We start from the raw sequence: 15342 nt of genomic DNA on the forward strand, positions 1-15342 counted from the left end.
GACAAAATAAATAAATAATCCTTATAAAAATAAATGTGGGGAATGATTATCTGTAACAGCATGTATAAAGAAGTAACATATTATTCACTTAAGGTGATGGAATAAACTGAAAACACAGACTGGCAATAATATTCATCATAATTTAAAAAATTCTTTCCACAGTGACAAATTGATTTGAAAACAAAAGGACACGAGGTGTTTTGTTGCTAAGATTGTTGCTGGCAGTAATCCAGGGATTACAACTGCACAACCTTACAAACAGCACAGAAATTGACTGTTTTAACAAAGGATCTCAGCAGGGTAATGAGTAGTGCACATTAATTCTCACTGTGCATTGATGAGCTCTCTTTGAACTTTGCCAAGGTTTAAACAGTGCTGACAGACCTCTGGCACTTTCAGAATATGTGGACTATGACCAGGGCTTCAGGAATGAAGTTTTGTGTGTGTGCCTATTTGTTTTTGTTTGTGTAGAAAACTGCATTTTAATTAGTCTAGTTCTCACTTCCAATTATTTGTGATGTCTTCAAGCAGTTTGTGAAATATCAGAAAGAATTCCTTAGCAAATTATCACCTAAATAAAAGAATTGAGAGTTCCTAAAAATTCAAATTTTAAATGACATTATGAGGGAGAAATGTACAGGTTGAATCATGAAATTCATGCTATTTCATTTCAAATCTTCATATTAGTGATTTTGCATTTTAACCTAAGATTGTAATTCATATAATTAAAAGATTTGTCTAGAATTTATTTTCTTTTCTGAATTTAACTTCTTAACCACCAACTTCAGATTTTATACACAGCTCAACTTAGATTTTTACTTGTGATATTCATCCCAAATCAGGAGATCTTCCAACTCTCTATATTTATAGCCAACAACTTATGTATGCATATAAATATAAAACTGTAAAATAAAATATAATCTTACAGAGGTTTTGTGATGTGAGATAAACAATGAGAAGTAAACCAATTGGGTGTATTAAATATATTGTTTCATCAAATAATAAAAGAATACTATCAACAGTTTATATTTGTGTTAGATACATAATAATGAAGTTACAAATAAAAAGACAGCTGATGTAAGCAGAAAGTTGATCAATTTAGGTTTCCCAAAGCACCTATACTGTTTTGGAGAAAGATAAAATACTGACGTTATGTTGTTAAGGTTGCTTATTAAAATCTACACAATCACCAATAATGAAAAGGCTTATAACTTCAAAAAGAGAAAATGGACAATGAATCAATGAAGCTACTGAAAAAAAAAAAACTCTGTATCTCCTTCTCTCTATAGATCTGTCTTTCCAATAAAGTGGCTGAAGTTCTCCCCTTGCATGCGCTGAGATCCTGTATGGGTGCTCCACTTCCCAACAAGCTCTCTGCTTGTTAACTGGCAGAGCAGTGGAGGACAGCCCAACCTTGGGATCCTGCACTTGTGAGGGAGACCCAGCAAATGCTCTGGGTTGCTGGCTCTGGATCAGCTCAGCACCAGCCTGTTGCAGTCACTTGGGGAGTGAACCAGGGAAGGAAGATCTTTCTTTATGTCTCTCCTTTCCTCTGTAAAATCTGCAATTACAATACAAATAAGTAAATCTTTAAAAAGAAAAAAAAAGATAAATTGTTGGGGGCCATCTCGGTGGCCTACTGTGCTAACTCTCTTCCTGCAGCTCAAGCATCCCAAAAGGCAGGGGTTCCTGTCCTGACTGTCCCACTTCCAGCTCAGCTCTCTGATTACGGATTGGGAAAGTGGCACAAGTCTCTCATGCCCTCGCACCCATACAGGAAATCTAGAGGAAGCTCCTGGCTCCCTGCTTTGGATCAATAAATCTCTGCCTGTTGCAACCATTGGGGATTTAAGCAGCAGATGGAAGATCTCTCTATCTCTGCAAAGTAAAAATAAATAAGTTGTCATGCATTACTAACACTATAATAATTTGATCAAGGTAAGTGGTTATTTTCTTTATACAAAGATAACCCACTCAATTGTAAGCTAACCATCTTTGGGATATTTCTGCTTTGTCTAAGCACAGTGTGGTAGTTTACCTGATAAAGTGAGAAAAAATACTGTGTAGATTTTTAACCCTAACAAAAGATGCCCCGATTCTTGATGCTCTGTGTTAGTGTTTTGTCCTTTGTCTTCTACCCATTGCTGTGTTAACTGACTTTTAATTTGTAACTACTAACTAGGATGTGTTGTGGGCTAAGGAGTTAATTACCACTCGTTAAGCTGAGCAGTAATAGGAAATGGGTTTGTGGCTAAAAACCCCTGGACTGATTGGACTTAGGGGCATCCTACCGCTGGGCTAAAGGACTTGCGGGGGAAGAATATACAAGGAGTAATAAAGGGAGGCTTTGGAGACACTTCTACCATCACTGGTCTCCTGTCGGTGTTTCATCCCCAGACCCTCTCCCTGCCCATGTTACTGGCTCTGCTGGCCGGAGCAAGGATGAAGTGGTCTTGGAATCCCTTGTCCCAATTATACCACACACACACACACACACACACATTAATATCCCAGTTTAAATATCATTCCCTTGTATTTTATTGGTTCAAACACTCCTCAGCACATGAGTAACAAACATTGAAGAACTGTACAACTGAAGTACAATCTGGAACCCAGAGACCTCCACTTGGAATCACTGCCTCATTTGACCCGTCCGAGCAATCCATACTGTTTTAAATCAGGTGAATTTCATCTTTTCCTCACTTTGTATGTTCAGATAAAATTTTTATCAGGAGACTGAATTATGTAAACTGCATAACAATTTCAGAATAAAGTAATCAACACATTCTAGAAATTGTTATGGGGTGAAGCCAGTGATAGCCAGCACCCAATGACAGTGGGCAAATGAAATTTGGCTGTGTCCCCTATCCTCTGTCCTGAAGGTGGGTCCTAACAATAATGGAATGATAATTCCATCCTCAACCACTTCCCCCACGTCCTAATTTAGCCAGGATTTTGAATGTAGACAAGTCCAATTAGTCTACGTGTTTTAGCTACAAGCCCAGTTCCTGCCCATGCCAACCAGCACTAATCAACTCCTTAGCCCACAACAATTAAGTATTCGCTCCTGCCCACCTGTGACTCACCTATCAACTGAGAGGGGACGATATTGCATTGTCCTGTAACCACTCCCCTCACAAGCCCCTTTAAAAGGCCCTTGAAGCAGGGGCTCTCTCTTTCTGGCCAGGTGCTTCCATTACTCTGGCACCTCGACTCTTAGCTGACCCAGGACAGGTAAACCCCCGAGCATGGTCCCTGTGTACTGCTTAGATGAGGCAATGGTTATAATAATGTTGTTTCTAGTTTGTGTACTATCTGGCGTTCCAGGAGGGGTGAGGCCTAGCAGTAGTAGAATGTGGGCAGAGAAGACAGAGAAAGGTAAATGTCTGCAGCTTTGTAAGTGTGTCCAGGTTCTTTGTAAGTGTGTCCAGGTTATTCGTTGCATGTCTCTTAGGATAACTTACATTGTTGGGGAAGCTGGGACATAGGTTTTCAGCTTAATGGATAGACTTAAGGATAATGACCATTTGTTCCTTTGGGAATTATGATTCATTGGATTATAACTGGTTGGATTGTCATGTGGACTTGTGATTTGTTATTGTATTATCACCAAGCTTGGTTAATAAAGACTCCTTAATAAGCCTTAGACATGTCTGGTGTGATCTCGCTCACACCTGCAACAAAAATGATCTATCCAATTAGCCAAATATCCAAAATATTTTAAAAATGAACTCTTTCTTGACAAGGATGGCCTATTCTCTAAGCTAATTGATGTTGAAATTGTTACTTTGATATTTATAATACTTTGAATTATGAGTGCATAGCATTTTATTTCTGTTCTTGAGAACAAGCCATTTTGATAGCGTACATATGCAATCACATCTCATTTGAATTATACCAATATAATTATGCAATGATGACTTTTGTACATTCTTGTTTTAAAAATGAAAGAAACAAACAAATTGTCCAAGTGCCATATCCTGAGTGTTTTCTATTAAAAATAATCTCTTCATTGATCAACCAGTACTACTGTACCTTCTTAGGAAACATTTGAAAAAAGGATAGTGTGTTTCAAAATGGCTTTGTTGCTCACTTAATAGCCACAATCCATTTTCCCATTTTAAAGTGCTAGGTTGTAAAAAGGTCACCCATCCTACCTGATTTGATTTTGTATAAGGACTCTATTAGGGTGTCATAACTATGGTTTTCTGAAAAGAACCATAAAATGTTTAGTTCACTTCTGAAGGGGCTGGATGGACAGGCTATACCTATCTGTACATTCTAAACAGACCTGTTTATCATTTCCATTGTGTCTGAGGTCATATGGTAAGTTTTTGGGGAGATACAAAGAAGACGAATACATTCTTGCTTATTTCAAGATACCAGTACCCATAGAGAGAAGACAAGGCATGCGCAGTAGTAGGATTAATGCTCCGCACATTTGTTTGAAGCACATACTTATGAATTCATACTTAGCCTCATAGTTGGTCAAATGAGTAGAAGAAACGATTCTTGAAATTAACAAACCTTCACTATCTACAGACACTGCATTAAGTCCTAGAGAAACAGTCGCTGCCCTCCCAGAGTTTATATTGTGAAGAGAAACGATCCTGAACACATACATATGGAAATAAGAATGTGACTTTTAAGTGGATATTTATAATCAACATTTTAGTTGGAAAGAATGAAGAAGAGTGTAGCATAACAGGATATTAACTATCAAAAATTAATATCAAATGTGATAAAATAATCTAAACCATTCCCTTGGAGGAAACCATAAATGGATGTCAAAGATACATTTAAATTAACAGCCCAAATTAAATACTATCATAAGAACAAATTATGAAATTGCACCAGAATTCAGTCTCCCAGCCAATATCTCTGATCTTCCAGTAATTCAAGTCAAATTATGTAGTGAAGAAATTCAATTAGATGACTATCAGCATAATCCAACAGGTAAAAAAAGAAACTTTAGTTCATTGACTATATTATTTACAAACAGAATATCCTGAAAGATTCAGGTACCCTTCAAATGTAATTTTAAAATATAATCGGGCCCGGCAGCATGGCCTAGTGGCTAAAGTCCTCACCTTGAATGCCCCGGGATCCCATATGGGCGCCGGTTCTAATCCCAGCAGCTCCACTTCCCAACCAGCTCCCTGCTTGTGGCCTGGGAAAGCAGTTGAGGATGGCCCAAAGCCTTCGGACTCTGCACCTGTGTGGGAGACCTGGAAGAGGCTCCTGGCTCCTGACTTCGGATTGGCTCAGCTCCAGCCGTTGCGCTCACTTGGGGAGTGAATCATAGGATGGAAGATCTTTCTCACTGTCTCTCCTCCTCTCTGTATATCTGACTTTCCAATAAAAATAAATAAATCTTTAAAAAAAAGTATATATATATAATTATAAATTACCAGGAAAGCATAGGGATGAGGGTATATGTTTTGGGTACAAAACAACAAAGATTAAATTTAGTATAATAATATATTACCAAACCAATGTATCTACAGTACATTAACCTAAACTGATGAAAATGGATTAATTTTCAATTTGTTTAGGAAAACACATGTGGAAGCCATTTTTATTATGTTAAACAATTTTATGAGTTTTCTGAATCAGATCAGAGCATTTTTTATTGTTTTTCAGTATGTTTAAATGACTCTGACCAAGTTGTGATTCATTGCTTGAGTCACATGAGATGTTATTTTACTGTGTTTTGAGATTAACTGAAATACTAAAAATAGTGTAATCAAAAAGACATCTGTTGTTTACTTACAACTCAAGTTCAAATACTTCCTTGATCCTTTCCCTTCCAGAGAAGAAAGGGATACACTTTAGAAGTACTTTCCAGAATTTACTCTAAGATATTTCTATTGCTGCATTACTTGAATTACAACAAATACAAGATGCCTGCATCATCCAAGATTAGGATTATCTTAATGTCTTCAGTGTTTATGAGTGTCATGACAATATTAAATAAATAATAGTAAATAATGCACCTATTTAGCAATACTCTGAAGAGTAACTTATTCTAGCTATTGTATTATTTCCATTATTCAAATTTGCTTTGAAAGCAGATTTTGCAAAATATTGCATGAAATTAAAATCCATGCATAGTTAACAAACACATTTTTATTAACAAATTACAGGCTTTCCAGTTTCATTGAAAATAATTCAGCTTTTATTTAGTGATTTGTTTGGTTTTTAGATTTACATTGTGTTCTGAAGAAAATGTCACGTTTAAATTACCATATTTGTTTATATCTGTTTTTAGTTCTTTTTTTGTTTTTCTCATAATAATAAGTGCAAATCAGTTTTACTTCATAACACACAGATGTTCTTTACACAACAGATAAACATAAATTGCTCAAACCTGGGCTTCAGTTATGTGAGTACAAATTCATTATGAATGAAACATGAACTTTGAATAATTAGTTTCAAGTAAACCTAGATTTTGCAAATGTTCATGTGAGCAATTTCTTTTCAAAATAATCTTATCATTAGTTTATATTTCCATTTTCATTTTTGCCTAGAATTAATACTTGGTATGAGTTACCAAATTCTTAACCTTACCCCATTTCCATTCCAATGTTTTATTTTTTTCCTCCTTCTTTACTTTGGAAGCTTTTGAAAACATTCTTCTTCTAACACTTATTTTTCTTTCTAATTTCATCTACATGAAAGACAGTGATAGAGGAAGAGAGACAGAATCTTCCAACTTCCAGTTAATTTCCTGAATATTTGAAACAGCCAGTGTTGGGTTAGGCCAAAATCAGCAGTCAGAAACTCAGAATTATTTTTTAATTTTGATTTGAACTATTAAACTATTTACATCATAGTCAGGGTAATTATAAAAAAATATATGTATAGGGCCCGGCGGCGTGGCCTAGCGGCTAATGTCCTCCCCTTGAAAGCCCCGGGATCCCATATGGGCGCCGGTTCTAGTCCCGGCAGCTCCACTTCCCATCCAGTTCCCTGCTTGTGGCCTGGGAAAGCAGTCGAGGACGGCCCAATGCTTTGGGACCCTGCACCCGCGTGTGAGACCTGGAAGAGATTCCCGGTTCCCGGCATCGGATTGGCACAGCACCAACCATCGCGGTCACTTGGGGCGTGAATCATCGCATGGAAGATCTTCCTCTCTGTCTCTCCTCCTCTCTGTACATCTGACTTTCCAATAAAAATAAATAAATCTTTAAAAAAATATATATGTATATATACATATTTAACTTGATATTCTTAGATGTGTATTTAGGTACAAAGGTAAAAGAAGACATCAACTACTAGGATGAATGCCCACCTCCAAAGTTTATCTTTGGATGAATTTCTCATTAAACTTTTGAAGCATCCTTATAGATTATGCAATGTGGGTACAATATAGTCACACATTTTATCAACATTATGATACTAAGTCAAAAAATTTCCAGAAAAATCACTAACGTAATAGTATTATGAAAATTTGCCTCCTGCTCGGGCTTAGTCTTTTTGGTAGATTCATTTAAGCAATAATGAATGTCTGTGAATAAATATTACAAGTAGTAATTATATATGTGTCCAAAAAAATAGGCTCTTTAAAAGAATGAAAGTCTTCTGGAACAGGACATCAACATGCAAACTCCGGGATGAACTGTAAACTGATGACAAGGTGAAAACTGAGGCCTTCCTGGGCCAGTACGTATTAGGAGACAATAAGAGAGAAATTAAATGTCACATGAATATTGCAATCATTAAGTATATCTTGAATATTTTCGGTGGAAAAGCTTTGAGAAAGCACAAGTGACTAAATAAATTCTGACTATAAAACTTATTTGGGTTCTACACATTCCAGTACACGGAGTATATAACAAAGGGTTGGTTTCGTGGCAAAGCTTTGAGGTAGATTGATAGGTAAAGGTGGCGACAGATTTAAGGTTTATTTTTAGCTTGCACCTACAGAGAGTCATGCACTATTTTATTAGTCCATATATGGATATTTAAAAACATAAAACTTCCTGAAGTTTGCCAATGCCAAGCCAACACTAGACAGTCAAAGTAATTTACACTGTCCTTGTCACATTTATATAATTCCATAATGATATGTGCCAACTTACTGAAGCTTAGGGATCTTCCTTCATGCTAACAAATAATTCTCATGACTTTAAGAATAATATACAACAGTTGTCTTGTGAGCCCATAAATGAGTTATGAGCTATAAGTAAAAGACAACCTAAGCTAGAAATAAAATTTATGGACAACTTAATTCAGTGGTTGTATTAGCAAGTTTCTATGTTGTCACCTTTACAGTGTCAGACTCAAAAGCTAAGCTTGCTAACTCATTTTACATTAATTTTAAGAGAAATATATGACAGTATTTATTTTTACACTTTGTCCTAGAATAGATGATTCTGTTGGGACCTTTCAAAGGCAACACATGGATAAAAGCATTTGCAAATATGTAGGCTACCCCAAAAAGAGCAGGCCACTTGAATTTAGCATGCGTAGTGGAACATTGTGAAGTGTTTGTATTATTTTTAATAAATACTGTAGGATGCTGAATATTTTCTATACTAGAATTATTTGTCTGCTAAATATTTTTAACATAATTGAAGTTTATACATGATATCACATAAAAATAATACAGAGGACCATCAGCACAGTGGACTAACATGAGAAGTGTCTTAATCTAGATTCTCATCAGTCATATGACTCATAAAATTAAGAGAACTTATAATTGTGCTTGCTTTTGCAGAAAGTACATCAAAACATTTATAATGGTCCAATAAACCTAGAATAAAATTATTAAGTTCCATAATCATTGTGAAAGCTCTCAATAGAGGCTATTATAAAGATCCCTTAGAGTTAAAATATTTTTAAGAACAGATCATTTACATAAAAATAATATCCTTATTTATTTTCAGAGGCAAAAACAGTACTTATATGGTTCAGTAAAACACACTGAGTGTCTTAGTTTCAGACATCCAGTGAAGACATCAGGATATATTGATTCTAAAGTAACATTTTGATTTTTATGCAATAATAAGTCATTTGACAATAGTTATTTCAAAAATCATGTTTAAGAAGTGTTGGATCACAATTTTCAACAACTTAAGTAAGGCATATACATATATATATTTGATATGTAATTTATATTTGACATGTAAGTATCAGGAAGTCCAAAAATGTTTTTACATTCTCCTATAATGACTTTATGAGTTTTTAAAATTATCCTATAGAATAATTCAAAACAAAGGATGTCATTATTTTGCTTATAATTTAAAAATAATTTTTTCTTTTTCTTTATTTTGGCCATTGATAATCCAACTGAATTTGATTATTTATATTTCCTATGCTTATTGTATTCTTATATAAAACTATGATTCACAATAAATAGGTCAGTTGGGTTAAAAAAAAAAAATCTCCCGAAGTAATGCTGTGGAGCATCATTCTAAGACACCCAGCTGATATCTGAAAACATACTTAGTAATGAATCCTATATACAGGAAGCTGCTGGATCCTAACTTCAACTTGGCCCAATTGCAGCTGCATGGCCATTTGGGGAATGAATTAGCTATGGAAGACCTCTCTCTCTGTCTCTCCTTCTGTTACTGTAACTTTGCCTTTCAAATAAATAAAATGAAAATCTTAAAAGTAAGAAGATAGCAAGTTTGGATTTACCAGCTGTATATGTATTTATTACCTACTAAATAGCAGGCATTATATTAAAATATTCAAATATATTATTCCAATTATTGAGCATTAACAATGCCTCAGGAATAGACGTTTTTCTTGATATCCTTTCGAAGTTGAATTTTCATATTGCACAATCTAGAACCAACCCAGATTAGACCAGCATGAATTTGACAAGATCATATCTCTCTACAGTGAGGACCATTTCAGAAAAGATTGGCAAGATCTGCAATCACTTTGAAATTTACTGTGCATGTGTGAAATGGTCATTTTGCCATTCAATTACTGATTACAGTCATTGTCTATTTCCATTAACTAAGACATTTTTGCTTTTTATTTGATAAACTTTTTTTGGTGAAATACTACTCCTTTTTCACTGTAATGTAAATTTAAAATATGCCATCTTAAGAGGACAGAAAGGGAGAAGTGAAAGAGATAGAAGCAAAGGAGGAAGAAAATATCAAATGTTTAGAATTGTATTCAGGAATCACACTGCATCTATTTGAAACTAATTTTACAGGATTGTCAAAGGCAAGATGGTAAAATAGATATTTCAAATAAAAGACCTGTAACGGTAACAGTAAATACTAGTTAAAAGTAGAAGGGGGTCCGGCAAGGTAGTCTAGTGGTTAAAGTCCTCACCATCGCATGCACCTGGATCCCATCTGGCTGCTGGTTCGTGTCCCTGAGGCCCTGATTCTCATTCAACTCCCTGCTTGTGGCCTGGGAAAGCAGTTGAGGATGGACCAAAGCCTTGGGACCCTGTAACCACATGGGAGACCCGGAGGAAACTCCTGGCTCCTGGCTTTGGAATGGCTCAGTTTTGGCCATTGCAGCCACTTGGGGAGTGAACTAGCAGATGGAAGATCACCCTCTCTGTCTTTCCTCCTCTCTGTATATCTGACTTTCCAAAAAAAAAAAAAAGAATAAAATCTTTAAAAAAAGAAAAAGTAAAAGGCATAATTCTCCAAAGGAAAATAGGAGAGAGAAGACACTTACCCAACCCGTATTTTAGAGTTCTTACTTAGAAAACTTGTGCTTTCCCTCTGTTTTTAAGACATTTTTAATTAATTTATTTATTCATTTATTATTTATCCTGTGGTTTATAGAAGGATAATCACAATTGCATATTAAACACTATAATTTATATGGAAAACAGAGTTAGAGAGACAGCAGCAGATAGAGAGTTTTGATCCAGGGATTCACTCTTCAAATGGATGCCTTTATTTTAAAGGAGCCGAGTCAGGCTGATTTTCCCACATGTGACCTGGACCCAAGTATTTAGGCCGTCTTTTAGAGCTTTTCCAGGTAGAGCTGAGTGCTGGATCTGAAGTAGTACATCAGACACTTGAACTGACCGGCACTCATTTGGGATTCAGGAATCTCAGGCATTGTCTTAATCCAATATACCGCAATGCCTGCCTTTCTTCTGTTTCTTAGAGTAGCTTATTCCATGCATTTTCCATACATATATAATTGTCTCCTATCTCTTCTACAGGCCAGTATATTGGAAAATATACAGGAAAATGTATAATGCAATTTAGAGTCTGCAATTATTTATTTGTTCCACTAATAGAATTTTAGCATTACAATAATGGAGCATAAGTTCACTTTTGGAAAACCACATGCCAATTTACACATTAAAGACCAACTATTCCAAGAGACTAAATCACCAAATACTGAATGCTACTTGTCTATGACAGACACCACCATCTAATAAGATAAGGTTCTGCTTAGATTCTTCGTTTTTAATGGCAAATATAATAGGTACGTCCAATAAAACTACTGAATAAAATATATACTTGAAATATGTCAAACTCTCAATGGTTACTAAGCCACAAACGCCCAAACACAAGTAAATCATGTAACCATCCACTGGAGGTAATTAATGAATGAAAAGGAACTTACATGATCAATGAGTTCGCGGACCATCCCATTCCATTGTCCATTGGCATCATCCTGGGCTCCATATTTCCCATCCTCCACAAGTCTAATTTCATATGTAAAACCAAGAATTGTTGATAACTCTCTAAGGAGATCAATGCAATAGCCCTCAAACCGGTCATTTCCATAGAGAGGTTTGTCAGACTTCTTAAACAGGACATAAGGTTCTTCCTGGAAACATTGAACATGAAGGAAGGAGGCAAAAATTAACCATGAAACTTCAGAATTACAGTTTTTCTTACAAACAGAAAATTCCATATATATGTTAATTGTAATTAATGTAGTTTGAATTATTACTAAGACAGATGCTTAGTCTGTGTAAAAGAATATGTTTTACAAGACAATATTAACTAGAAATTCTACCATGAATACATATAAAACTGCAGTTATTATCTATCTGATGCCATACATTTACATTGGGTACACTAATGAATGTGACATGTGACTTGTGGTATAAATATATATATATACCTTCACAAATTGAACACTTATAGGGGTTATAAATTTTGATTTCAATTTTAATCTCAAAAAGTCCAATTAAAAGAGCATAAAAGGGGGCTGGCATTGTGGTGTAATGGATTAAGCTTTCTCCTGCAATGCTGGCATCCCATATGGCACAGGCTCAGCTACTAATGGCTTGGGAAAGCTGTGGAAGATGGCCCAATTCCTGAAGAACCAGCATCCATATGGAAGACCAAAACAAAGTTCCTGGTGAATCACTTTGGTGGAGAACATCCCTGGCTGATGCAGCCATATGGAAAGAGAACCAAAAGATAGAGCTTACACTTTCTGCCCATCTCTCCTTCCCTCTCTTTATAACTCTACCAATTTCTGACACACTTTTCCTTCCTTTTCAGTCTCATACTTTCCAAGCCTGGGAGAACTATTTCCAAGATCTTCACATAAGTGTCTCATTTCATTGTTTAGCCTTTCCTCAAATATGATCTCTTCAGGAAAAACCAAGCTTTGTATACATTATTTCTTCCTCCTAATTTACTGTCCAGTGTCATAAAACAGCTTTTCTCATAGCAATTAATCCTTTCTTTACTTTTTCATGTGTGTGTATTTCTTCTTCTCTTTTTCATTGTAAACTCATGAGTTCATAGATACTAAGCCTTATGTTCATTAAAGTATTTCAGTGACCAGAAAAATGTCTATGAACCAGTTGGTACTCAAGAATGAATATTTTGTTGTGCTAAGTCAACAAAATATTCAACAGAGTACCAATTAATGTTCACTTACTTTATTTGTTGCTTCACTTTTCCTGTATAATATCCATATTAATTAAATTATAATATATTAAACACCAAAAGCAATTAATTAGTGTACTCAATAAATACTAACTTAATTAGTGACTTCTATGAGTATATTTGCATCTTTAGATGTATTTGATATATTTACCATGTAAGTTTGAGAAATAGATAAAAGATACAGTAAATCACTTTATTTTAGTATCTTTGTTTCAACCTTTCAGGAATTTTTTTTTTAAATTGTTTATTATTTAACTTCAGTAATTACATTGTATTATGTGACACAATTACATAGATACTTGGGTTCTCCCCACCCCTCCCCAAACCCCCCCACCATGGTGGATTCCTCCACCTAGTTGCATAACCACAGCTCAAGTTCAGTTGAGATCCCCCCATTGCAAGCGTATACCAAACATAGAGTCCAGCATCTTATTGTCCAGTCAAGTTCAACGGCTTCTTAGGTATACCCTCTCTGGTCTGAAGACAGAGCCAGCAGAGTATCATCCCAGTCAATTGAAAGCTCCAACATACCATCAGCAAAAATTTACATCATTATGGAATTAATTGACATAGTAATGAGTAACCAATATGTTAAAAGTAAATGCGAGTTCCCAGCCACCTTCTGTGACCACCTCACCTATACTTCAATTTTAGTTTATACACAACATATAACATTCAAAACATAACATGTTATACATAACATCACATCATCTTAAATTAAGGCAAACATGTGGTATTTAACTTTTTGGGATTGGCTCATTTCCCTTAGCATTATGGTTTCCAGTTTGGCCCATTTGGCCACAAAGAACTGCATTTTGTTTTTTTTAATAGCTGAGTAGTATTCCATGGAGTAGATGAACCATAGCTTTCTTATCCAATCCTCTGTTGATGGGCATTTTGGTTGCTTTCATGTTTTTGCAATTACTGATTGTGCTGCTATGAGCATAGGAGTGCATGTTGGTTTCTCATAAAACAAGTGTTCTGGATATATTCCTAGGAGTGCTATTGCTGGATCATACGGTATGTTGAATTTGAGTTGTTTGAATATTCTCCATACTGATTTCCATAGAGGATGTACCAGCCTGCAGCCCCACCAGCAGTGGAGTAGGGATCCCTTTTCCCCGCAACCTCGCCAACAAGTGTTGTTGGTGCTTTTATTCATGTGGGCCAGTCTTACTAGCGTTAGGTGGTACCTCATTGATGTTTTAATTTGGATTTCCCTTATTGCCAGGGAACTTGAGCATTTTTTCATATGTTTATTTGCCATTTGGGTTTGTTCCTTTGTGAAGTGTTTGCCCATTTCCCATGCCCATTTCTTGAGTGGCTTGTTTGTTTTGACATTTTGGTTGTTTTGTAGCTCTTTGTATATTCTGGAGATCAGCCCTCTATCACCTATGTCGTGTGCGAAGATCTTCTCCCATTCTGTGGGTTGCCTTTTTACTTTGTTGATTGTTTCTCTAGCTGTACAGAAGCTTCTTAGTTTGATGAGGTCCCAATTGTTTATTTTGTTCTTGATTTCTACTGCATTTGGAGTCTTTTTTAGGAAGTGAGGGCCTACCCCTAAGTGTTCCAGTGTGTTTCCAACATTTTCTTCCAAAAGTTTGAAGGTTTCTGGATGTAGGTTTAGATCTGTTATCCATTTAGATCTGATCTTACTGTATGGTGAGAGATGTGGATCTGTTTTTTTGTTTCTGCAGGCTATCAACCAGTTGTCCCAACAGCATTTATTGAACAGACCTTCCCATTTGCCTGGATTGTCGTTTGTCTTTTTGTCAAAGATTATTTGGCTGTATCTGTGTGGGTTTCCTTCTGGTGTTTCTATTCTGCTCCATTGATCTTCCTCTCTATCTTTGTGCCAGTACCACGCTGTTTTGATAACCACTGCCCTATAGTATGTCCAGAGGTCCGGAACTGTGATTCCCCCTGCTAACTTCCTGTTCTTCAGGATGGTTCTAGCTATCCGTGGTTTTTTGTGCTTCCAGATGAACCTTTGGATCATTGTTTCCAGTTCCATGAAGAATGTTTTGGGCAATTTGATTGGGATTGCGTTGAATGTATATATTGCTTTTGGCAGTATAGACATTTTAATGATATTGATTTTACCTATCCAGGAGCATGGGATGTTACTCCATCTTTTGAGGTCTTGTTCAATTTCTTTTTTAAGTAGTTTGTAGTTTTCTTCGAATAAGTCTCCTACATTTTTGGTTAGATTTATTCCCAGATATTTCATACTTTTCTCTGTTATTTTGAATGGTATCTTGCTGGTTAAGTCTTTTTCCATCTTGGGGCTGTTCGCATACACTATGGCTGTTGATTTTTGTTCATTCATTTTGTACCCTGCCACTCTACCAAACTCTCGTACAAGTTCTAGTATTCTCTGTATTGAGTCTCTTGGCTCTTCTACATAAAGAATCATATCATCTGCGTATAGTGAGAGTTTAACTTCTTCGTTTCCCATTTGGATTCCTCTGATTTCTTTTTCTTGTCT

At 35.8% G+C, this 15342-nt stretch overlaps 1 protein-coding gene across 6 annotated transcripts in view; it reads right to left on the reverse strand.

Annotated features, from left to right (window-relative positions):
- GRIK2 (glutamate ionotropic receptor kainate type subunit 2) overlaps nt 1–15342 on the reverse strand; it is a 610542-nt gene that overhangs the window by 174871 nt on the left and 420329 nt on the right. For all 6 annotated transcript variants that reach the window (XM_058660446.1, XM_058660434.1, XM_004580353.3 and 3 more), the window contains one exon: nt 11569–11775. In XM_058660446.1, the coding sequence (XP_058516429.1) occupies nt 11569–11775 (207 nt within the window). The remainder of the gene's footprint in view (nt 1–11568; nt 11776–15342) is intronic.

This window comes from Ochotona princeps, chromosome 1 (genome assembly GCF_030435755.1).
Source record: "Ochotona princeps isolate mOchPri1 chromosome 1, mOchPri1.hap1, whole genome shotgun sequence".
Taxonomy (NCBI): Eukaryota; Metazoa; Chordata; class Mammalia; order Lagomorpha; family Ochotonidae; genus Ochotona; species Ochotona princeps.